Genomic DNA, 26,004 nt, shown 5'->3' on the forward strand with positions numbered 1-26,004 from the left:
GACTCGCATCCTTCTGGAATGCCAAAGCACCTTTCCTCGCGTGGAGGAGCCGCTCTGGCTCAGCCCTCGTGGAACCAAACGTTGCTCGGCGGAGCAGCAGCTCCAGGCCGGGCTCACGCGAGGGCTTGGTCCATTTCTCCTCTCTACCTGCTCCCATGGAAACACAGTTATTTCATGTAAGAGTTATTTTCTTAGATCCGGTGTCGCTTACCCCACTGCTGTGTGATTGCACTGTATCAGGTCTGGTCCCTGTGATGCTTCGGAGGCTGGAAATCCATGTGTGCTTCCCCGGCACGGTCACAAACCACACAGGAGTAACGAGCATAAATATACAACGTTAAAAAAAAAATAAAATTACTGTTAAAGATTTATTGCAATAATACAATAAAATTTAGAAAAAAAAAAAAACCCAAACCCCTTTGTGTTCAGTTCCATCTCATTTGGGAGTTGCGGAGAGAGGCCCAGAGGTTTTGCCGGTGATGAGCAGCAATCCGTGGTGTCCCACGCGAGAACCTGAGGGCTGAGCTCTTGGAATGGGGCTCTTGGCAGCTCCCACCGGCCACCCTGGATCGCTGGTCATGGACAAAACCCACAGCCTGCTGAAAATCTCGCATCCGTGCTACGCAAAGTGTTTTATCAGCTCTCAGCCGGCTGTCTTGAAATATCCATCATTACAGATATTCCTGCTCTCCTTTCCCCGTCCTCAAACCAACCTGGAAAATGAATCCTGGTGATTGCATTCAAGGTTTGGACACAACACGAGTCTTCCTTAGCTACACAAGTGGAAAACACTTTGAAAACCAAGCCCGCAAGCTGTCTTCTGTTACAAAACCAGTTCATGAAAAGCCCTATCCCGATGCATTTCACACCCCGGCAGAGCTGCCGTGCACTTGTGGAATATGACATGGTTGCAAATAAATTATTTGGAAAATGTGATGAAATATTATGGCTTAAAAAGGGGTGGTTTTTTTGTGTTGGTTTTTCTTTTCTTAAGTAAGTAAATGACCGGGTACAAAGCTGAGTCATGGCCTGACCTTTAGGGGTTCGAAGTAGCACAAAGGCAGCAATGAAAGAGCGAGTGAAACGCGTATTAAAAACAAAAGACATTTAGATGATGGGGTCCAGTGCAAAATAAATGGGGAACCAGAAGGGGCTGCGCGATGCTAAGAGCCCGAAGTACAGTACTGGCGGGTCTGTGCTGGTTGCTCAGCACTGCAAAGGATCCGAGAGTGAGTAAAGTGCTGTGAACGGAGCAGGGAGCAAAGCTCCCGTCTCCGAGCAGGGTGGCTCCGGCCCTGTTTGGGTGGCGGTAGGCAAGGGAGCCTTGGCTGTTCTCTGAAACCCAACTGTTGGATTTAGACTGAAAGAACGGTAGGAGCGAGGGTGACCCTCTAAGAACGGGTCTGCTATTAGCGCGGAATTAAGGGTCTTTGGTTTGAAAAATAAAGGAGAAATTAAAAGAACCGACTACAGCTGCCCATCCCCAAGGCCAGAGAGGAAAAGCTGCTGTAGGAGAGGGGCAGGGGGCTGGGGGGGACAGTCCTTGGCCAGTAACCCCCGCATGGAGCTCGCAGGGGTACTTGGGCACCAAACCGCTTCCTCGGTGGGGACAGGAGGCAGCGCTGGTGGGTCTGGAGGGGAACAGAGTAAAGCCAGCACAGAACAACCTGTGAGATGGCCAGGGCCTGGAGCTGGGACATCAAAGACACAGGAGGACACTGCCTGGTGGCAGGGACATGGCTTGGGCATCACTCCTTCATGCCCTGATTACGAGCTGCGGTGCCACAAGGAAGAATGGCAGAACCTTCCCTCTTGGAGGGATGGGAGGATGCTTTGACGTGAGTTTACCCCGGGGAGACATCCCAACTATAAAATGTAAACCCCCTCGTCAGAAGCCTCACCGAGCAAAACCATACATACCACAAGGCAGAGGACGCGGAGAAGCACTCGCTAAGGAACGCGTCTCCCAGTATTTCACCTCCCGGTGTTTTACAAGCCAATCAGCTGCGCTCTGAGCATTTCTGCAGCGAAACAGATCAACTTCTTGGCATTCAGTAAACAAGAAAAGAAAAACAAACCCCTACCATAAAACATAAAATAGAACAGGGTTTAAAACCCATGTAGTGTGGAGACCGTGCAACTTCGTTAAACTAACTCAAAGTGAGGTTTTTCTAATATTAAGAAGTGGCAACGTGGTGGCGTAACTGATGGGTATTATTGCAACAACGCATTCCTGTATCAGCATCAGATGTGGGTCTAGCTAAGAGAGCGTCCAGTGTTTCTTTGGTGTATGATATCAAGAATAAAGAGCCTGTGTGCTTCGGACAGCACAACATGAAACTTCTAGACTACCTGTGGTGGAAACAGCACGAAACAAATCAGCTTTCTACGGCAAAACTGGGTGAAGACTGACAACCAAATGTAAAAGAGCAACTTGCCGTGTGAATTCCCGCTCATGCTGATTCTTTGTATTAAAAATATGGCAACGGAGATTAGAAAACACGTTAAAAATGCATAATTTTCATGTCCTCAATGAAAAAAATTTAGAAATATGCATTTTTGCATTACGCAAGACGGATTTGAAACACACACACACAAACAAAAAACCCTGTAAGGAGTTAAGAAAACGTGAACTGCATTTGTACTACTGTCCAGGCTGCACGTAGAGCAGCCTCCTTGCTGTCCTCATCCCGATCCAAGGACTCCAAAATCCGTTTCTTCTTCAGAAAGTTGAGTTGGAGGCTACTGGGTCCTTTTTCTTCAATATTCAACAATGCAGACAGAACCAAGACACAAAGTGCCATCACAGAATCCGTCAGGAGGACGTAGCTAGCTAATTTACAAAATGGTACCATCACAGTCATCTTGGGTAAATAAAAAGGTTTTTCTGGTTTACAAAATGCAAGTCTGACCTTTTTTCTCTGTTCCAGGCACTACTTTTACTGAATATGTAAGGTTTACTACAGTATTGTCGGGGAGGGATTCCTTCCACATATCCTATGATCCTTTTCCCATGGTCGTTAGCGATGTCCAGTGTACGCCTTCAGCCACGAGGTCACCGAGGCAGCAGCAGAGGAGATCATCCCACCAGCGCTGCTGCTGGCGATGGGCTGAGACGCCTGCGTGCTCTGGCTCTGCAGCATCTCCACCTGCTGAGAGGGGATGTCGCAGAACCTGGGGCTCGGCAGATTCTCCCAGTCCGTCCCTAGGTCTGTCTCTTCATCGCTGACGTGCTCATCTCCGCTCTCATCTGTTTCGCCGGTGGCGCTGGGATCCACAAACTCCATGGAATCTTCAAGATCAGCATTGATTTCGAAAGGTCCAGACCTGGAACACGAACACAACGCTGTCAGCGTGTTCGGTGCTGTGTGGTGGTCACACCTCCTGCTTCCTGAAAGCTCTCTGCTCTGCCCTGTGTACAGCAGAGCAACTAAAACACCTCTGTGGTTCTCAGCTGGCAGAGAAAAACTCGCTGGCTGCAGAGAAAACTGCAGGATGACTATAATGGCAATATAATAGCTACAAATAGGAGAGGGGCAGATTTAGACTAGACATAAGGAGGAATTTCTTCACCATAAGAGTGGTGAGATGCTGGAACAGGCTGCCCAGAGCAGTGGTGGCTGCCCCATCCCTGGAGGTGTTCAAGACCAGGTTGGATGGGGCTTGGGCAGCCTGATCCAGTGGGAGGTGTCCCTGCCCATGGCTGGGGAGTGGAACTAGGTGATCTTTAACATCCCTTCCAACCCAAACCATTCTATGATTCTATTCTATGATTCTATGACAATGGTGAAACAAACCCAGTGATAGCTGGGTTCCAATCCAAGAGCTGCTCTGCTTTGGCAGCGGGCAGTGAAACACACACAAAATAAAACGCTACTGATAATAACTCACAGCTCCACTCGTGGATATCTCAGCTCAATGCGGAACAGCTTTGATTTTTAACGCTAGCCCTGGGCAGGCCAAGACAGCTGCGGCTCTGACAGCGAGAGGAAGGGTGTAGTTTACAGCTTACAGAACCAGGTTGGCATCACTCACCAGTGGAGACTTCCTACAGCAGCAACATCTCAAGATCTTTTTTACAATGAGGCTGCTCAAACACTGGATCAGGCTGCCCGGGGAGGCTGCGGGGCCTCTGTCAGTGAGAGATACTCACTGGTTCCGAGTAATTTGCTTTACTTGGCTCTGCCTTGAGCGGGGTGATGGGCTGGATCTCCAGAGCTCCTGGCCAGATCCACCTGCACTGTGACTCCGAGTTCCCTGCTGCCACTGCCTGGTCTGAGAAGCAATTGCATCCCACTCCACCCCACTGCTTGGAGTCTACACAGCCAAACCCTGAAACATCTTTATTGAGCAAAAGTAGGCAATTTCCGAGGCCTGTGACCTGTGGTCAGTGAGCGCCATGTTTTCATGGAGGTGGAGAAAGGTGAATTCCCTGTGGCAAGGAGACTCCCTGACAAAGTTCATTCCAAAGCACAAAGCTGCTCAATGAAACAGGAGCAAGAATTTAACGCAGGTAAGCATGTTTCTACAGCCTTAGTGGGAGAAGGAGCCCGAACCAGCAATTCAGGTGAAAACTTTTAATCCAGACAAAGCTTGGTAAAATTGCGTATATCTGAAAACAGAACTTTTAAAAGGAGACTACAGGCCTAGATATCAAAAGGAAAGTAAACAGAGCTTTGCCAACTTTGCAGAAAGCTGAGAAATTAAAGATAAATGCTCCCCTTTCATAATCTGGAAAGGAATGCAAGTGCTGCCTTCTGGCAAAGCATTTTACTTAAGAAGGCAATAGAAGAAGAGCATCATCAGGTTTAAGGCCAGAAGGGACCATTAGATCATCTTCTTTATAACAAAGGCCATTAAGTCCCACCCGTTCCCTCTGTCCTGAGCCCAGTAACTTCTGCCTGATGAAAACATCCATTCCAGAAACTTATCCAGTCTTGACTGGATGACACAAGGAAACAGAAAATCCCCACGTTCATTCTGGTGTTTAATTTAACTCTGTGATAGGCGCACATACCTCATTTCAACCTAGCTCAAACTCTTTGCTTCCAATGGGGTCTATAAAGCCATTCATAGCATTTTCTCCCCAGGAAGGTGTGGAAATAAGTCATCTCTCAATCTTACCTCTAGCGAGGCAAAGCAGTTTAATACAGACCAAACAATGCCCCTCACTGGTAGGTATTTTCTCTGACTCTTTCCTACAATCATTTCTTTTACTAAGTGGACCTGACTGAGGCGTGTGGAGCTCTCTTAACATCGGGAACTGTTGCAACGGGTCCAGAGGAGGCCACAAAGATGATCAGAGGGCTGGAGCACCTCCCATACGAGGACAGGCTGAGAGAGTTGGGGTTGTTCAGCCTGGAGAAGAGAAGGCTTTGGGAAAGCCTTAGAGCAGCTTCCAGTACTGAAAGGGGCTACAAGAAAGCTGGCGAGGGACTTTTTCCAAGGGCCTGGAGTGACAAGATGAGGGGGAATGGCTTTAAATTGGAAGGGGAAGATTCAGATCAGACATTAGGAAGAAATTCTTCACAATGAGGGTGGGGAGGCCCTGGCCCAGGGTGCCCAGAGCAGTGGTGGCTGCCCCATCCCTGGAGGCGTTCAAGGCCAGGTTGGATGGGGTTCTGAGCAACCTGATTCAGTGGGAGGTGTCACTGCCCATGGCAGGGGGTTGGAACTGGATGGGCTTCCATGTCCCTTCCAACCCAAACCATTCTATGATTCATTTGCACAGAGAATTGAGACTCACCGCAGCTCTTGGACCTTTTACAGCAGCTGCCTTCCAGGACACAGTTCTCTCTCTGTGTATTTCCTGTACTCTCCTTGTTTTCAGTCAAGTACATAACTTCTTCCAAACTGAGGTGTGTTATAACCATTCGACCCCCCATATCTCTGGGCTGAATCAGTGGGGAAACACCCACGGGACACAAGGCAGGAGGTTAGAGGGATACATTCAGTCCCTCAGTGACACTACAGGTTTTTAAATAAAACTAGGTCTGTACTTGAGAAGGAAGTGGAAAAGCAGATTTCAGACCATGACTTTGTTTAAGGGGGAATAAGGCACTAGTCTGACTGAACAAATCTTTGCACTGTCTCAGGCACAAGTGACTTGTGACTCGATTATCCCAACGGGAAATCAATGTTGTTGGCTTTCTTATATTTAAGTTTGTTTTTTTTTTTTTTTTTTACGGAAAAAGATTATTAAACCTATTGCACGCAGCCACAGGAACTGACGTTCTTTTCATCACGTACTAAGTTAACAGAGAAGTTGTCTCTAATCTTAATTTGCATATAAATTAACACTATTTGAACTGTTGGCTTTGGTCTAAGGTGTTCATTGACTGGAAGCATTTTGGGAAAAGCTTAACTAGTATTCAGCTTAGGGTTTGTATTCACAGAATAGTTTGGGTTGGAAGGAACCTTTAAGATCATCTAATTCCACCCCCCTGTGATGGGCAGGGACACCTCCTACGGGATCAGGTTGCTCCAAGCCCCATCTGACCTGGCCTTGAACACCTCCAGGGATGGGGCAGCCACAACCTCCTTAGGCAACCTGTGCCAGGGCCTCACCAGCCTCATCATGAAGAAATTCTTCCTTATATTTAGTTTAAATCTGCCCCTCTCCAGTTTATACCCACTGCCCCTCATCCTATCACCACAAGCCTTTGTGAACAGCCCCTCTCCAGCTTTCTTGTAGCCCCTTCAGGTACTGGAAGGTCACTATAAGGTCTCCTTGGAAGCCTTCTCTTCTCCAGGCTGAACAACCCTGGAATGGAACTCTGGTATCGCTGGAATTAGATATTTACATGTTGGAAGAGGTGGGCAGGGTCATATTTAGAGGACAGGGAGACTGCATGGCGTATGTGCTGCTGTCCCCTTGAGGGAAGGAAGTCCTGCTTCTGGGCGTAGAGGAAACAAGTCCATAATCACCTACAAAGCCTCCAGCTGAGTCAGCAGAAACACAGCAGACACACATCTCTGAACTCTAATTTCTCACTTGGGGCCCTCTTTTTCTATCCTCTCCTATGTTCTCCTTGGAACTACCCTGATTTCTGATGTGCTGAGGACTGATCTGTAGGTACAGCGGAAGAGAACTTCCCTCATAAGTAACAAGGCAAATGCAGAACTTCAAAAGGGATTCAGTCATAGGTGAGATGTGATACTGCTTTTCTTACCTGCCCAGGTTCTCCGTGTCTGGGCTGACCAGGTACATAAGGTTCCTGAGCGTATGCAGTGGGTGCAACAGATCTAAATTTACATGCTGCCGTGGGGAAGGTAAGAAAAAAGACACGATTATTTACTGGAGGAAACCTGCAGGCACTGTTGATATTTTAAAGCTGTTTGAACAATCCAAACGTGCATCCCCCCTACCTGAGAGAAGCAAAGGTGAAGGATATTAGCATTCAGCTTCTTCACAGCCCGCGTGAACCTGTGTCTGCTGAGATTCTCTCCGCAGAACTCGCTGTTGAAACACCACAAACATATACACATACAGAAATCAAAACGTTGTGAAAATACACTGCTAGAGACATCAGCATTCCCTGCCCTGGCTTCCTAACAAATCCTGGAGTAAATATCCTCGCATCAAGCACTCGTTTAAACTGTACAACCAGTTTTAGAGCACTCAAGAGATTAATTTTTCACCTTGCAAGACTGTTAGCATTTCCTCAACAAGCCCTGCTTGCCCTCGTCTCACCGGTTTCAACAGGACAGGTGATGTAAACTGTATGAAACTCAAAGATCCGCTGCAACCAAGCTATTGCAGCTCTCCTTTTAAACGTTGCGTCATTTCCTATTCCCAACCTTTTCCTCCTGTGACAACCGAGCACCCAAATAATGGTACAAAAAAGAGCAGAGACGCCACACAGCTTTTGTGCCCTCTCTTTGACAACCACTGCTTTTAACACTTAAAAGAATCCCAGCAACATAACTGAGACCCCTAGAAGACCGATCATGCCTACAGCTCCCTTAGCACCACTACATTGGAAGAGGCTGGGAAGTGGTGGAGTCTCCATCCCTGGAGGGATTCAAAAAACTTGTGGCTGCGGCACTTCGGGACACGGTTTAGTCCACACGTTGGCACTGGGCTGACAGTTGAACTGGAGGAGCTTAGAGGTGTTTTCTAACCTTAATGATTCTGCGATTCTATACAGACAGTAAAAACCTAACAGTGCTTTTCATCACAAAAAGGGTTTACGCAATACGCTCCCAGACGTCTGGCAGCCAGGTGCACTTCCCACTGGTGTTTTATCCCAGAGAATTATGTTTCTGTCATGTCACGTTACAAGGCCTTGTTCTACAGCACTTAATGTAATGGAACTATTCGAGATGACTAAAAGCTGCTGAACTGGGCTGGGTGGGATTTTGTAAAGCACAGTAGGATCTCATAAAATGCAAAGTGCTATTCATGGCCTGTCATGTTTAATCTCTGATTTTGGATGCTGAATGCATCAATTAGAAAGCTCTTATTTTCAACCAGGATGGTTGGTCTACGCCCTCAGGAGGTAAAAAAGGAGGGAGCAACTATTAACTGTGGTCTAAAATCCTGTAAGCCCTCCTTGCAAAACTGAACAGCACAAAAATCCATGAGCCATCAACCGTTACCGTAAAAGCTGTTCCAAGTAGTGACTTTGTTCACAAAACCAAACTGAATTAAGATCAGTCAAACCTGGTCACTGATTCACCTCCTTAGAGGCGTGCGTTTACTTGCCTGTTGCAGAGCTTCTTGGGAAGATTTACATCAAGTATGAGAGACAAAGTGTTAACGAGCTGAGTTGCATAGCACAATGCAGCACTGATGGTATAAGCGGGATTATTATGTTCTGTATCTAGAAGATAGAAAACCATCATGAAAATCTCATTTGCAATGAAGACGCAGTGGGTGGGTTAATGTGTTACTGAAGTCTACTCTAGAAAATGTCATTTGAGAACAGCCTGAATCCAGCAATCATTTACAATGAAATCTGTCAGAAGTTGGTAGAAAATAGTAATTCTTGGAATTCCTGTTAAAACGATGGCATGTGAACCATGTCAAAACTGTGAATAATTAAATCTCTCTATTAGATCGCATAGTGCCCCAGTGAGCGTTTCCTACATAAAAGTATTTCAGTGGACTAATCCTGATACTGGCATTTACTTCTGACTCAGGTTTGTTTGAGTGAGAACAAACAGACTGGGCTACTGCTCCTTGGCGTCACCCAAGGCTGCAAGTTCTATGGTTTCTGAAGTATCTCAGATGCTTAATCCCACCTTGCTCTTACCTGGTCCTTGTGTAGTCTTCTTCTCTTCCACCCAATTGTAATAGGCTGAATAGTCTCCGTTATTTGGAAGGGTTATCCAAGGCCCTGTGATACTGATGCTGGTGTCCCCGTTGTGATCATCACACACCCATCTCCCAGAGAGATAGGTCGTTCTCCTGGCTTCCGCGAGCTTGCTCACAGTGCTAGAGGTCATAGCATTGTCACTCTCAGAAGACACATCTGCAGGATCTCTGTAGCACCCAAAGAGGAACAGAGTGTTTCAAATACGACCAGGCACGCACCTCGCAAACACTTACCCAGATTTCACAGAGAACAAAATGCTTGTAGAAACGCTCCTTCAAATCTCCTTATTCTCAAAACTACTTTCCTTTGTTCTTGGATTTTTAATCATCTATTTTAAGGAAGTTTAACACTGGACATGTAGCTCAGGTCCCTGCAGGAGGAGATGCTAGTGACTCCAGATTCCGCTATTCTGGACCGCTACCTTTGGGTGATGCTCTGCCTTTGGGAAACACCTCCTTCTCCCCACAGACCCCGAGGGAGCCAGAGCGTCTAGATTAGACTTGTATGACTCACTTCTGGGTGTCTAAAGCTAAATGAGTCCAAAAGGATAAGCTTTTGATACCTCATGCTTGTCTTTACTTCTTCAATGGGAAATATGACTGACGTCAGCTCCAGGATATGCGTCCGACGAAGATTTGCCAGGTGCTCATACTGGGTTTTCAAGTCATAGGTTTTTTTCTCCACCAAGTCTCCCAGTTTGCGGTTATGCCTCTGGATCTTCTCTTTCTTCTCCTGATGCCGCTGAGCCCTGCGATAATGCTTCTGGTTCTCCTCTTTAATTCTTAGAAGCCCCTCTGCATCTGTGAAAAGAGCAGCAGATGTTAGCCTTGGAAAAGGAGCTGCGAGGTACTTGAAGTAAGCTTGAGAAAAGCATTATTAATATTTATAGAAAACAAGATCTACAGCACCTTAAAACAGAAAACCTTGCTAAACCCTTAACATTTTCAGCTGCTCAGTGGCACAACTTTTCAATCCTTTGCAAAGATCTCCAAAGAGACTGAAATTAGGGTTATTCTTTCCCTATCTCTAAGCCAGTTATTTTTGGATTTGGAGCAGAAAAGCCTACATTGCACAGTTTAATTAAATTTCTGAGGTAATCATCACGACAGAAATAGCTTGACTGCACATGTTTGCATGGTGCTGGCCAAAAAGACACTCATTGCTTGCAGCTAAAATCAAGCACAGATAGCATCTTCATTCACAATTTCAGGCACCACTGCTGCCATCAGTGTCTGTTATTTGGGCTCCACACTTTACGAGCTCTTGAAACACTTGGATCCCAGTGGTGCAGACTTGTTACCACAAGGGAATGCTGACTGTCTCCCTTTCCAGTCACAAAGAGAAATGTGCTCATGTACTGAAGTGCTGCAACTGCCTGAATTTACTCCATGCGTCAGGCACACCGAGGCTTGGAAAAAAGATCCTTCAAGAGCATCTGTTGATTCTCCTATAAAATAATTAACTGCAGCAACACTTCCACAAACATATGGTGCTGAAGAGTGTGAGTTAACCACCTCTGTCTTTCAAAAGCACAGGAAAACATTTCTTATATGCAGTCTCCATATGCACGTCTAAAAATCCTAATGGACCTTAGTGTGATTGAGAGCCCCCACCTACCGCTCACTCACTTTTTGTTTTTACAGCTGAAAAGAAATAGTGTTAGTCAGGTTCTCTTACAGCAAGACATTGCTTTCCAGTAATCAAGAAGTGGGATAAGTGCCCCATGCACAGAAGGGAAGCACTAAGCCTGAACATTGTTTTACTGGTATAATCGATTGCAAGGAATGGATGAGAGCAGAGCTCTAGTGAGAATGCTCTGTGGCATCTGCTGCTTAAAGAAACTCCATTATATACTACTGAAAATCAAGAAAGCTTCTAAGGAGCTGTAGGTCCCTCAAACAACACATTCAGCCTTCCCAATAGGGGAGCACAAAAATTACAGGTTACATCTGAAGAACAGGAACCAAGATCAATTCCCATCCGTGAATCCGTGCCCAGCCACACTTCCTCAACACGTGATAGAGTCATAGAATGGTTTGGGTTGGAAGGGATCTCAAAGCCCATCCAGTTCCAGCCCCCTGCCATGGGCAGAGACACCTCCCACTGGATTAGATTGCTGAAAGCCCCATTCAGCCTGGCCTTGAACACCTCCAGGGATGGGGCAGCCGTGACTTCTCTGGGCAACCTGGGCCAGTGACACCCTCCTGCTAGTCCTGGTTTCCACCTGCAGAGCTGAAACTGCACAGACCTCTGCCCAGTCCCTGGTGTGGCAGGGTGGGAGAATACTGGTCCCCTCAGAGCATGCCTGTCTGCAGACACAGAGAATGCTTTCTCTGCATATCAGGAATTATTCTAAGTCATCTAACTGATCTGTTGTGATCCAATATGTGTTTGTTAGGAAGGAAGATACCATATGTGGGAGATGCAAAGTCCCAAATTAATGAAGGTAAGAATAGTTTCTCCATGCAGATAAGAACTAGTGATCCTCAGGTTTACAAAAGAAGTGAACCCCTGTTAGAGGAATCATAGAAAAAAGGACTTTCCTCTGAGCGATACCAAGAGTCCCTATGTGTTAGCTTTTCTTTTAACCATTCCTGTAACACCAATACAAAATCAATTAATGCTTGTACTCTCATTCCCAAACTCCCCCTTTGTGAAAAGAATAAGAGACAGAGGAAGAGTAAAATGTCCATCTCTTCAGTTTGCACATTCACATTGTACTTGAAAGGCTACTCTTTCACGGGGTGGACTCCTTTTTCTGCAGGTCCAGCAGCAATTATCTGAGGAGGAGAGAACGCCACAAGCATGTTTTTTTCTTTAGCAGTCTCAGTGCATAAAAATTTGTCCTTTTTTCTTGGCATAACAATTCTGCTTTATGAGCCAGTTTATGAGGTGATTAAATCCCTCCACAGAAGTATTTCAGGACACCACTATGTCCCACACATCTACGCTGCCCGATAAACGCAAGCACATGCACACCAACCTCTGCTGACAGAACTGTGCTAGATACTCTCAAGGGCATCTCCTTGAACTGTTCTTCAAAGGCAGAAGGCAAACACACCTATTTCAAAACCTTATTTTAAGAAGAACCAATTATGGAAATGGATCTGTTGGAGTGATTCCAGAGGAGGCCACAAAGATGACCCAAGGGCTGGAGCATCTCCCATAGGAGGTCAGGCTGAGAGAGTCGAGGTTGTTCAGCCTGGAGAAGAGAAGGCTCTGGGGAGACCTTAGAGCAGCTTCCAGTACCGAAAGGGGCTCCAGGAAAGCTGGGGAGGGGCTCTTGATCAGGGAGGGCAGGGACAGGATGAGGGGGACAGTTTTAAGCTGCAAGAGGGGAGATTGAGATGAGATCTTAGGAAGAAATATTTTCCTGTGAGGGTGGTGAGGCCCTGGCCCAGGTTGCCCAGAGCAGTGGTGGCTGCCCCATTCCTGGAGGTGTTCAAGGCCAGGCTGGATGGAGCTTGGAGCAACCTGATCCAGTGGGAGGTGTCCCTGCCCATAGCAGGGGGTGGAACTGGATGAGCTTCAAGGTCCCTTCCAACACAAACCATTCTATGATTCTATGATAAAATTGAGGTCTCCGGGAGAGTCAACCCAGCAGTTCTAGAAACTGCTCTTATTTCAGAAAACTAAACTACCTGACATCCAAGGGAAGAGAAATAACCTATTTACATTTTCTAATATGGCCCAAGAGTGAACCAAGCTGGGTTCTCAATCCACCAGCTACTCATGGCAAAAGTTCATTTTGGGTCTATCTCCAGGGAGCAGTTTTGGGGTAACTGAGCTAACAGGGCAGTTGGGCAATAGTTAGGCCAGTTCATGCGTTAAATCTAACCAAGTTCACTGTGAATCAGAAAAGCTGCAAAGAGAGCAGACAATCCACTTTTCTACTACATTGTGAAGTGTAGAAAACTCCACTCCCCAGCTGCTCCTAACATTTTGCCACATTCAGAGCTGCAGTTTCAGAAAAGGAGACTAAGATCCTCAAAGCCACATTGACCTCTTCTCCTTTCTTCATATGCTAAAGAGAAAAAGGAGCTATCTCCTCCACAATAACATTCTACCTACTGGAAAGCTTTTCTTCACCTTCCTCTTCTCTAAACCAAACCAAACATCGTTTTTCTTAATCAAACTACTCATTCCTTGTGTTTTATTCCTCATCTTCTCTTCCAGACTTCCTCCAGTTGACTTGTATCTTTCTTAAATTGCTCAAATTGGACACCGGAAGCAACACCAATGCCAGGCACAGCAGGATAATTTCATCCATCTTAAATATAATGCTTAGTATAACCCAGAATAAAGACTGCACCTTTCTGGAGCAGGATTACATTGATTATTTTTATTTAACCTGCAGGTCCACAGATTCTCTCCTGTCAAATCTTACCACCATCCCTCACTTTGGGTTTCTGTGTTTCTTTTTCCTAAACAATATGCATTTGACTTTGTCCTTCTCAGATGATATTGTCAATTTATCTACATGATTTTGAATTTGATCCTGTTCTCCACAGAAGTCACAGTGTCATCCACCTTGGCTTCCTCCATTCCACCTTCTATTACCAAGCAAGCACTGAACAAAACTCGGCCAGGAACCAGCTCCTGCTGAGCTCCACCTGTCTCACCTCCTTGGCTGGACAAGTATCACCACTCTTTGAACGTAGCCTTTCTCGCCTTAGAGTGATTATACACAGAGCAAACATTTTTGCTTGCTCAAGTGACAGTTTGGGGTAGGGCCCAAAGGCAACGGACGCCGCATCCTCTGCTTCATTCTCCACTAGAACACTTGATCCCCACACAAGGGGTTGATTTGACATGGCCTATTCTTAACAAAGTGATGCCTACTTTTAATCACCTTATCTTCTGGCTACCTGCAAAGTGGCATTATAATGGGATGACTGTGTCATCAGTTTAAAAGTCCTCTCTTCCTCTGCTCTTTGAAAACAGACACTGTTTTCACTCTGTTTCCTGGGACAGCCTCTCTCCCTCATGTGTTCTCAAGTGCTCCACAGACTGCTTCAGCTTGTTCCGTAAGTTCCCTAAGGTGAATCTCATTAGGCCTTGCTGACATAATCAAAACAATATTTAGCTGGCTGTTTTCTTTCCTTAGCCTACAGTCCTCTCAAGATGCAAAATTTAATCTGGCTAAGCAGTTGATTACATTTTCTTTGCCAGGAGTCAAATCAAAGAAGGCATTGAATGCTTCAAATGGCTTTGCACTGTTATTTGTTCTCTTTCCTCTTAACTAACAGTCTTGTCTATTCCTTCATCTTTTTTTGATTATACGTGTCTTATTGTTACAGACCATCCTCCTTATTAACGGAAGATCATTATACCCAGAGAAGTAGTGGATGCTCGATCCCTGGAGGTGTTCAAGGTCAGGTTGGATGAGGTTATGACCTACTGGAAGGTGTCCCTGCCCATGGCAGGGCAGCTGGAACTGGATGATCTTTAAGGTCCTTTCCAACCCAAACCATTTTATGACCTGTCTTTTTGACGTTATCACTACAAGTTCATGCCATTCCTCTGTAACTGTTCTCAGGTACACGACCGCTCTTCTAGTCTCTCTATAGCTTCTCTTTAATTCCAAGTAATAAAAATGCTCCCAATTCAATGAATATGCTTCCTTATCTTTCCTTTGTATGCAGGATGTCAGGATGGCTGCAAATTCTCTTCTGGAAAGTGACCCTAAAGATGTCTCACATGTGAAATATTTAAAGAGTTTCCAAACTGAAGCCGCTGCCTGGTAGCAACTCACCAGCCTACGCTATCTTTCAGGAAGTCTTGATCAGGTAGGGTTTTAGGATTTCTAGACAGGTGTGGGTTAAAGTTAATCAGTTACACAAAATTGTAACAGCTGCAGAGCTGTTTGCTCCTCTTTATCAAGACGAAGCAATCAGAAACACTACACTGAATAAAGCCATCTCTAGAGACAAAGCCAAAGTCACAGGCTGCTAAGCAAAATGATCTCCATCCAGCTGAATGATGTCTGCTGTTTGCTAATTAAAACCCAAGCACAAAAAAGGCTAAAATCCACTCAATGATTTGCCTTCAAGTGGATTTAAGGAGTGACGGTTTGGAACTTCACCCTTTTTAAAAACTAGCACTTAAATTCACATCAAACAGTTTTTCACTCTAAGGCACTGAGTTTTACACATCACAAAAGCGCAGGCGTTACTCACGTCTTGCCATTTCATCATTTTCTTTGCAAATGGTCTGTTTCAGCTGCTCAATCCTCATCTTGCAAGACATTATTTTCCATCTCTGAAAAAGAACATTCAGCACTTTAGGGCACAAACGACTTCAAACAACACTGACTAATGATTAACAACAACACCAGCAGCTTCAATGCAAAAGTAGCAGGGCGTTCTTAATTGGATCAGGCAAACAAATAAATATTTCACATGCTGTTTCGTGCACAGAAGAATGCCACAAACAAACCAAATGTTTAGTATAAAACCAATCAGTATAATAAGTTATTGAACAAACATCTAGTAAGAAATGAAAACTATTGATGGTTTGGAGCACTCTGCTTGCAGAGCCTTCAGTTTTGCTTACAACAGGCATTTTGGCAAAGCAACACAATGCCCTCAAGGTAAATTCTAACTTTAAACTATGACATCTAGGAATTCAGAGGGTTTAAAAAGTACAGGGCACTTTGAAAAACTCACCAGCTGATCAGTTATCTCCTTCCCTTCCATGGCCTTCAGAACACTAGAGGAAAAAACATGATTGAAAGCTTTATGACTATCTGGACGACATATGTCTCTGTGCTAGAGAGACTTCTGTCTTTCTGAGAGTTCTTATAATTTGTTTTCATTCAATTACTACAACTTACTGTTTTTGGAATTCCCTCTGTTTGGTTTTAAGATGCATCAGCCTTTCCTTCTTGTCTGAAAACCTGGAAGAGATTAAATGTTTTTATTGATATTTTGTACAACATGGTATTGTGAGTTGTCTGAAACAACAAAAACTTGAAGCTTGTGGCAGTCTGTAAACCCCAACTTTCTGTCTTAATCTTTTGGAAGTAATGGCTAAATGTATAAAACTCTTGCAGAACTCTAGAACATCTGTCTCACAGGAACAGCAGCAGAACCTCTCAGCTGAGGAACAGAACCATGGAATGGTTTGGCTTAGAAGGAACCTTTAAAGCCCATCCAGTTCCAACCCCCCGCCATGGGCAGGGACATCTCCCACTGGATCAGGTTGCTCCAAGCCCCATCCAACCTGGCCTTGAACACCTCCAGGGGCGGAGCAGCCACCGCTTCTCTGAGCAACCTCAGCCAGGGCCACCCCACCCTCATTGTGAAGAACTTCTTCCTAATGTCTAATTTAAATCCTCCCCCTTCCAATTTAAAGCCATTCCCCCTCGTCCTGTCAATACAGACCCTTGTAAAAAGCCCCTCCCCAGTTTTCCTGTAGCCCCTTTAAGAACTGGAAGCTGCTCTAAGGTCTTCCCCAAGCCTTCTCTTCTCCAGGCTGAACAAGCCCAACTCTCTCAGCCTGTCCTCAGAGCAGAGGTGCTCCAGCCCTTGGATCATCTTTGCGGCCTCCTCTGGACCAAAAGTTCCACACACTTGCATTGGGGATTCCAGAATAGGACACAGGTAAGGTCTCACCAGAGCGGAGCAGAAGGGCAGAATCCCCTCCCTTGCCCTGCTAGCAACACTTCTTTTGATGCAGCCCAGGACACACGCCAGCTCATGCCAAGCTTCTCATCCACCAGCACCCCAAGTCCTTTTCTGCAGGGCTGCTCTCAATCACATCATCTCCCATCATGTACTGAAAACAGAAATTGCCCCGACCCAAGTGTAGGACCTTGCCCTTGTTGAACCTCATGAGGTTCACATAGCCCCACTTCTCCAGCTTGTCCAGGTCTCTCCGGATGACATCCTGTCCTTCTGGCGTGACAACTGCACCACTCAGCTTGGTGTCATCTGCAAACTTGTAAGCAAATTACATGCTATTTCTAGAAGATGTATAGCTTAGTAATATCAATAGTTTGCGTACTAAGAAAAACACACAGTCATCTAAAAATCTTTAGTGACTGGAGAAATTAACATCTCAGATACTCATGTATCTCAGATACTGTAGTGAGTGTGAACTGTGTTACTTAACAAGCTGTGATGGTATCAGCTGAGTCCTCTCTGGTAGTGGGAAATGCAGGTTTCCATACACTTCATACTGCATTTTCTCCCTTCTGTTAAATCTGCATAAGGGTGAGTCTCACACTTTATTCATTAATTTGTCCAAATAGGACAGCACTCTCTCAAGACTTTTACGTGACATCTAAACCTGTCTTGTACCAGCAACAGCAATAAGCTGCATTGTCCTCTACTTATTTCTATCAAGCACTTGTAGCCACCCCAAGTCCATGATCCAAATGTCTGCTGGAATTCTACTTCATCAGAGGTCTGAGGTACAGGAATTGCAGAGAACTGGTCAGGAGGGATTCATCATTCTGTGTTTCCACTCTTTGAAGAAGCAGCAGCCATGTTCTGCTTCCCTCTGCGTTCCACAATGTATTGAGAAATACGTTTAAAAAAAAAAGAGCGTATGAACGATGCATGTTGAGAAATTACAGTGAACTATGAAGTGGCAAAGCTAATGGCAAGAGTAAACAGTCAGACAGACAGGAGATTTAGATGGCATAAAAAAGAGCAAGTATGCTTTGTCTTCTGCCAGTACACGGCTTTCCAGCATTTTCCAGCCACGTTACAGGCCCATCCTGATCCAGCCTTCGAAAGTGTGTCTTGGGTCAAGTCCAGATACAGAAAACCAATTCATTAATTTCCCTCTGGAACATGTGGAACTGACAATTTCATCCCAACAGAGGCCTAATATTTCACATAAAACCCCAATGAGTCCTTTATTACAGGCATGTCTAAGCATTATTTGGAAACAATTACATGGTGAGCCTGGATGGAATCACAGAATCATTAAGGATTCAAAAGCCCTCCAAGCCCATCCAGTCCAGCCATCAGCCTAATACCACTGTGCCTGCTAAACTATGTCCTGAAGCGCCATGGCTACACGCTTTTTGAACCCCTCCAGGGATGGAAACTCCACCATTGCCCTGGGCAGCCCCTTCTGATGCTTTACCACTCTTTCAGTGAAGAAATATTTCCTAATATCCAGTCTAAACATTCCCTGGCACAACTTGAGGTCGCTTTGTCTCATCCTGTTGACAAGATAGCATCTTGGGCCTCCCTCTTTCTCTGCTCAGCTGTGGGGGTTTGATTTCAGGTAAAGCATTCAAATGCCTCATTTTTTCCCTTGCACTGCTGAAATCTGAAAGTGTGGAGACTAACTTTGGGTTCAGAAAATGTGTTATCACCCTTCTGGATGGCATTAGCATTGAAACAACACCGGTAGTCAACCAAGAATATCTGTTTTTCTCCCAAAACAAATTCCCAAACCAGTTACTTGGCATAAAAGCCAGAGGCCGCGTATGAGCTGGAGGAAAGTGGTGCAACTGAAGCCGTCAACGCAGCGCAGTTGTTCTGTGTCCTGTTTCCAGTCGTCATCTTGGAAATGACAAAATTGCACGGTGCCAGAGTCCTGTTTACTGCAGAGCAGTGCACACCTACTGCACCCCTGCCCTTTGGCAGCCACTAAAAATAACTTGACCCAGAAACACAGCGCTGGTCGGCCGCACAAGGAGAGTGCGCGGAGTGGTTTGGCAATTCTTGTTCTCATAGCTGGATTAATGGGCACAGAGTCTGACTACCCGCAATTACGTGAATCACGTCCCTCACATCAGCAAACAGTGGAATGATTTGTCAAGAGCCTGAGACTAAATGAAGTTCTTATTGGAGAATGAAGATAGAAATATTTGTGAGAGCCTGCAAAAATTACAGCTCACCGTGCACTTCTGCAACTCCGTCAAGCAGCTCCTACAAACTTCTTTAGCAGGTTTCTCCTAAGCAAACATTTCCATTTCTTTATATAGACTCACAGAACGTCCTGAGTTGAAAGGGACCTGCAAGGACCATTAAGTCCAGCTCCTGTCCCTGCACAGAACAACCCTAACATTCACACCATGTGTCTGAGGGCGTTGTCTAAAGGTTTCTGGAATATTGTCAGGCTTGTTGCTGTGACTGCTTCCCTGCGGAGCTGTTCCAGTGTTCCACCACCCTCTGGGGAAAAAACCTTTCCCCAATGTCCAGCCTAACCCTCCCCTGGTGCATTTTCCTGCCACTCCCTCGAGTCCTGCTGTTGGTCATCAGAGAGAAGAGCTCAGCGCCTGCTCCTCCTCCTCCCCTTGTGAGGAAGCAGCGAATTGCAACGAGGTCTCCCATCAGTCCCCTCTTCTCCAGGCTGAACAGACCAAGTGACTTCAGCCACTCTGCATACGGCTTCCCTTCTAAACGCTTCACCAACTTGGTGGCCTCCTCTGGACACCCTCCAGTAGCTTTACATCTCTTTTATCCTGTGGCACCCAAAACTGACCCCAGCACTCGAGGTGGGGCCACTCCAGTGTGGAGTGGAGTAGGATAATTCCCTCCCTCAATCAGCTGGCAATGCCCTAGTTTTAATTATATCGCACCCCATAACTGATTTTTCTCTATGTATCTACAGCCTACCAATTTGGCAAAAACCCAAAACTTTGGTTGAACTATTATAGGAACTCCCATAAAATGTAAACTGAGAGAAGCCGAGAACTCAACATCTCAAATTATCCATTAAATCTTTTATTTTCCTCAAGTCTTGCCACATTCTGCTGTGATTTTCTATGGTTACCTTGCTTATTTCCACATGTTTGTAATTAAAGAGAAGCAACTAGGAAGAGGGACATCCTAATCCTTAGAAACTGGTGAATGCTGAAGGAGTTGAGGATATAGATGTACTTACTACAATAAAACTCCATCGCTGCAAAAAGTCACTATTCCTAATCGTAAGCCGCAGCTCGGAGAAGTCAGACAAGCTTAGATGTCACAGTTATATTGTCTTTTGTATTTGCCATCTGCAGACACGTAAAGCAAAGCAATTCAGTACACCTGTAAAGTACACCCTGCAAATTTATGCACATGATGGGCTGGAGTGAACTCCTGGGAGGAGGAAGAGTCTCCGAGCTGAAACCAACATCACAATGCCAGCTTAGCTGTTGAATATGCAACACGTTACTAATGAAAAGAAGAATGCCAGCGGTTATTTTGCTGGAGGACTTCCGGACTGCTCATCCTTAATTGTAGCTGCACTTCAATAATTAACCCCAATAGCTCTTCAATCTCTCATGGATACAGAGTGGGAGTTTTGCCTGACATACGAAGAACTTCAATTTTACTGTAGCTTTTATAAAAATTAGCACACAACACAGCCCAATAGAACCAGGAATGATTCCTATTGCTAGAACATGAAATAATCTGTCTTCCTATGAAGTTAAATCACAAGAAACTTCTCCAAATAAACCGCCATGGGATACAAGGAGTAACACTTGCTGGCTTTACTTTTCACAGAAGAGAGAACAACCCTTTTCCACAGTTTGTAACCCTTCAAAAAGACAAATGGGAAGCCTGAGCAGGTCTTTATGCTTCTACATCCTGAATTTCTCGCTCCACAGCGCGCAGAAGAACCCTTGCTGTGACCCTGTTGGCCTCCTCCAGCACCAGCCATAACGCAGATCTAAAATTAACCCCAGTGCTACTAGAAGGCATAAAATAAACAAATAAATAACACTGACAGTAAACACAACCTGGAATCCAGTCAGTTGACTGCACGTGCCCCGGCGTGACTTTGCTAATGTGCAGTTACCCGTTACAGTCGCTCCCCTTCTCTGCTCACATCTCAAGGAATTCATAGAAACCGCTCGCTGCTCACAAGGAAACAAAGACGATCGACAATAGACCTCTGGAGACACTCTCTCTCACCCTCCCAGCAGTCATTCCGAGTATTAATTACAGAATTCAGACACAACATTTCAAGCACAGCTTCAAAAATAAGTAATTCCATTATTTTCAGGAGCACAAGAAACACCCCAGGCTTTACAGGGCTTTGTCCTGACATTAAGCATTCCTGTATGTTTCTATTACTCATCTTGTGTTGTTCATAAATGTCACGTTATTCATATAATTCATGAACATGGAATTGGTGTTTCCAATGAACTGCCCTACTGCTTGGGAAAAGTTCTGAGCAGCAGGAAAGACAAAGCCTGCGGGAACTGAGCATACAGGGAGGGCCTTCAGAATGGAGGCTGTAGGAGAACAGAGCAGCAGTGATCCATCCCCACAGATGGAACCACAGTATCCAGGCAGAGGGCGGGCAAAAACCACACACAAAAGAGAAGAGACTTAGTCCCTGCAGTTAAGAAACACAGCGTAAACAGACAGAACGTTTTCTACCCACAGAAAGTGGGACAGCTAAAGCATCTCAGGAGGATGCAGTGAGAACTGTCCGACAGAAAAGCTGATCTTGCTCATGCGAGAAGACCCAAGGAAGAAAAAGGGTTCTGTTTCTTCCCCAAAAGCTGTTGCTTTTGGTATTTTGGCTAAGGCTGCTTCTTTGGTACCAATTTTCTTATGGGTAAAGAAACTTCTTCAGCCTCAGTTAATACAGAACGATGGCAGCTCCACCGAGTTCCACTGAATTCCTAAAATTAAGCCTGATGTTTAGTCAAAATCTTAAGGCTAAAAGAAAAGGCAAAAAATACTTTGGGTTTACATTCCAAACTCCAACTCCATTTTTTCATGGAAGCTGCAGATAAACATGAGTAGTCTCACACAAGCAGCAGTCCTCCATCCATCTTAGAAAGACTAAATAGGGTTTGTAGTTCTATGAAACAGTTTTTTCATTTAAAAAAGCAGCATTATCATCCAGTGGCAGACGAAAGTCTCAATTTTGGAAGCTGATTCACACCAGCTGACACCCTGTGCCTGCTCCCACTGGCATTAATGGAAGAAAGGCACCGCCGTCCCTGTGGCTGTTATTGTGTTTTGGCAGAAGGATTCCAGGAGCCTTTGGTGCAAAGACCATACCATACCACATGTTGCTTACCACCTTCCCAAAATAGTCCAAGAAATCACTCTCAACAGCTGCTAATGAAGCTACAAATGAAGGACCATGAACACAGCATCAGCCAGAAATGGGAGCTATTCTGGAGAGGGCGCTGGGTAAGGTCTTTTAAGAACCTGGGATGCCCAGACTGTGAACCACAGCTACAGAGGAGCAAGCTGAGTCATATAATGAAAATATTTGCTTATTGACATAACACCCATTCTGCTGCCCTCCTGCAGAGCCAGCACTTTCCAAAACAGTACAGGGAGATGCGTAATGAACTCAAGTGGAGTATTTTTTGTCATTCTAAAAAGAGGCCTATGATTAGGGCTACTTACATAGGCTGGAAAGATAAAAAAGGTGCTACTCTCTTGCACACCTTCCAGATTTTGTTTGATGATGTCCTTCTAGTACTTAACAGAAGCCTACATGAAAGCTGGGGAAGGGCTTTTTATCAGGGAGTGCAGGGATAACATGAAGGGGAGTGGTTTTATGCTGAAAGAGGACAGATTTAGATGAGATTTTAAGAAGAAATTCTTTACCATGAGGGTAGTGAGGTACTGGCACAGGCTGCCCAGTGAAGTTGTGGCTGCCTCAAACCTGGAGGTGTTCAAGGCCAGGTTGGATGTGGCTTGGAGCAACCTGATCCAGTGGGAGGTGTCCCTGCCCATGGCAATGAGGTTGGAACTTAGTGGGCTTTAAGGTCCCTTCTGACCCAAACCACTCTGTAATTCGATGTAAAACACTAGCGGTTTAGTGTGTGCTGCCGAACATAGACACGTATTTCAAATATCCCACCACAGCTCTCTTTCTGCCCTGAGCTAGATGAAATTGTCTGCTACATCAGTACAGGTAGGGCTGCTGACAGCTATGCCTGAACAGGTGAAAGTTGAGGCACTATATTAATTATTATTATTATTAATTATTATGATAATCAACGTTGATGTGAGCCCTGCTCTGTCTGCCTGGGGCAGCCACCCCCCATGCAGCCCTGCCAGCAGCAGCCCCTTCCCCTGCCCAACACCCAGAGGCCCCCCGTTTATCGCCTGGAGGGGGAAAAAAGGAGGGAAAAGAGAGAGAGGAGAAAAGACAAGGCAAGGAAAGGAAAAAGGGGGCAAAAAGGGGGAGGGAGAAGGGGACAAATGGGAGAGGGAGAAGGGAGCAAATGGGAGAGGGAGAAGGGGGCAAATGGGAGAGGGAGAAGGGGGCAAAGAGGAGGAGGGAAAAGGGGCAAAAGGGGTTGGGAGGAGGCAAAAAGGGGGAGGGAGAAGGGGGAGGGAGAAGGGGGCAAAAAGGGGGAGGGAGAAGGGGCAAAGGGGGGAAAGGGGGTAATGGGGAAGGAAAAAGCAGGCAAAGGGGGCAAAGAAAAGGTAGGGACGGAAAAGGGAGGAGAGTGTAAAGGGAAAGAGGGAAGGGAAAAGGAAAAAAAAGGGGATGAAGGGACAAAAAGAAGGGGGAGAGGGAGGAGAAAGGGAGGGGAGAGGGACCCCCCCGGCGCGGCGGGAGGCGGGGGCGGGGCAGCCCGGCGGCCGCAGGGCGAGGCGGTGCCGGGGCGGGGAGGGCCGGGAGGGGGGTGTCCCGCCCCGTCCCCTCGCGGCCGCTCCGTACCTCTCGGAGTCGCGTCCGTCGAAGAAGACGAAGTCGCCGCTCTGCACGCACTTGGCGCAGGTGAGGCGGCGGCGCGTGGTGTTGCAGAGTGGGCAGCGCTCCACGGCCACGTACAGACCCTCGGCATCCTCCTCCGAGCCCCGCAGAGCCGCCGGGCCGGGCCCTGCCCCGGCTCCAGCCCCGGCTCCGCCATCGCCGCTGCCTCCCTGCGCGCCGCGGCCGCCGCTGGGAGCCGCCATGATGGGCCCCGCGCGCCGACGGTCACGTGGGAGCCGCCATGACAGGCACCGCGCGCCGGCGGTCACGTGAGAACCGCTAGGGCGGGGCGCCGAGCGTCGCGGTCACGTGAGAACCGCCCTGGCGGCCCTGCGCGGTCGCGTGGGAACTGCCCTACTGGGCGCCGGCGGTCACGTGGGAAGGGGGTGATGGAGGATGAGGGTTCTGCCCTGCCTCCATCCCTGCTCTCCCTGCCTGCCCCTCTTGCCTCCTGCCAGTCCTTAGAAACAAAGGTAGACTCTCAGGCACTGAAATAAACGACTATGGGACCCACGGTGTTTTGAATCACGGAGTGGTTTAGGTGCGAAGGGACCTCAAAGCCCATCCAGTTCCACCCCTGCCATGGGCAGGGACACCTCCCACTGGATCAGGGGCTCTAAGCCCCATCCAGCCTGGCCTTGAACACCTCCAGCAGATCCACAGCTTCCCTGGGCCACCTGTTCCAGTGCCTCCCCACCCTCATCATGAAGAATTTCCTCCTAATGTCTCATCCAAATCTTCCTCCTTCCCCTTTAAAGCCATTCTCCCCTGTCCTATCACTCCATTCCCTTGTAAAAAGTCACAGAATTACAGAATGTCCCGAGTGAAAAAGGACCCCAAGGATAATTGAATCCAACTCTTGTCCCTGGGCAGGATGACCCCAACACTCCCACTGTCTCCCTGAGGGCATTGTCCAACTGCTTCATGAACATTGTCAGGCTTGCGGCCATGACTGCTTCCCTGGGGAGCTGTTCTAGTGCTCCACCACCCTCCAAGCAAAGAGCCTTTTCCTAACATCCAACCTCACCCTCTCCTGGCACAGCTTCGCACTGTTCCCTCCCCAGCTTTCTCGTAGCCTCCCCCTTCCCTTCAGGTACTGCAAGGCTGCTATAAGGTCTCCCCAGAGGAGTTTCTTCTCTTTGGCTCCTGCGCTTGGGTCAGGACAACCCTGTGCAGCTCCAGGCTTGGGGAAGAGTCACTGCGCAGCAGAGAAGGACCTGAAGATGTTGGTCAACAGCAGCTGAACATGAGCCAGCAGTGGCCTCTTGGCTTGGATCAGAAACTGCATGGCCAGCAGGAGCAGGGAAGGGATTGTGCCCCTGTACTCAGTATTGCTGAAGTCACACCTTGAATACCACGTTTGGTTTTGGGCCCCTCACTACAGGGACATGGAGGGGCTGGAGCACATCCAGAGAAAGGGAGTGGAGCCGGGAAAGGGGCTGGAGAACAAGAGTTATGAAGAGCATCTGAGGGACGTGGGGCTATTTAGCCTGGAGAAAAGGAGGCTGAAGGGAGGCCTCATCACTGTCTACAACAGCCTGAAAGGAGGTTATAGGGAGGCGAGTGTTGGTCTCTCAAGTGATAGGATGAGAGGAGATGGCTTCAAGTTACACCAGATTGGATATTAGGAAAAATTTCTTCCCCTAAAGGGTTCTCAGGCACTGTCAGAGGCTCCCCAGAGAGGTGGTGGAGTCCCTATCCCTGGAGGGGTTGAAAAGATGGGCAGATGAGGTGCTCAGGGATCTGTTTTAGTGGACAGGAATGGTTGGACTCTATGATCTCAAAGGTCTTTTCCAACCAATTACATGATTCTGTGGCAGGGGGGTTGGAACTGGATGGGCTTTAAGGTCCCTTCCTACCCTAACTGTTCTATCAATCTATGAGACTGACAAGACTGAGATGTTTTTCACTCCAGCCTCAAGGCTGGAGCCAGGATCAAGAGTACAGCCAACTAGTATTTAAAAGCAAAGAGCCACTCGCCTGTGTCAGAATGGAGTGGGAAATGCCAGGCAAGGAGGAGAGAGTTCACAGACCAGAATAACATAAGACA

The 26,004-nt window shown here is 46.7% G+C and overlaps 1 protein-coding gene across 3 annotated transcripts; it reads right to left on the reverse strand.

Moving 5' to 3' along the window:
• Window positions 1-43: 43 nt before the first annotated feature.
• On the reverse strand, window positions 44-24,345 carry ATG14 (autophagy related 14). 3 transcript variants are annotated; one of them, XR_008450181.1, is made up of 11 exons: window positions 23,919-24,345; window positions 16,156-16,218; window positions 15,989-16,031; window positions 15,500-15,581; window positions 9,883-10,120; window positions 9,258-9,487; window positions 8,708-8,825; window positions 7,369-7,459; window positions 7,173-7,258; window positions 1,921-3,327; window positions 44-283 (listed from the first exon to the last, which is right to left on the reverse strand). XR_008450181.1 is itself a non-coding variant. In XM_054068779.1 (11 exons), the coding sequence occupies exons 3-11, from the start codon at window positions 16,191-16,193 to the stop codon at window positions 3,021-3,023; spliced, it is 1,233 nt and encodes a 410-aa protein (XP_053924754.1). In that variant the 5' UTR covers window positions 16,194-16,218; window positions 20,172-20,283; window positions 23,919-23,935; the 3' UTR covers window positions 44-3,020. The 3 variants fall into 3 exon arrangements, 2 of the variants coding, with proteins under 2 accessions (XP_053924754.1, XP_053924753.1); XM_054068779.1 differs by adding an exon at window positions 20,172-20,283 and having other exon boundaries at window positions 44-3,327; window positions 23,919-23,935; XM_054068778.1 differs by having other exon boundaries at window positions 44-3,327.
• Window positions 24,346-26,004: the final 1,659 nt, after the last annotated feature.

The sequence above is a fragment of the Cuculus canorus genome, chromosome 5, assembly GCF_017976375.1.
Source record: "Cuculus canorus isolate bCucCan1 chromosome 5, bCucCan1.pri, whole genome shotgun sequence".
NCBI classification, from domain to species: domain Eukaryota; kingdom Metazoa; phylum Chordata; class Aves; order Cuculiformes; family Cuculidae; genus Cuculus; species Cuculus canorus.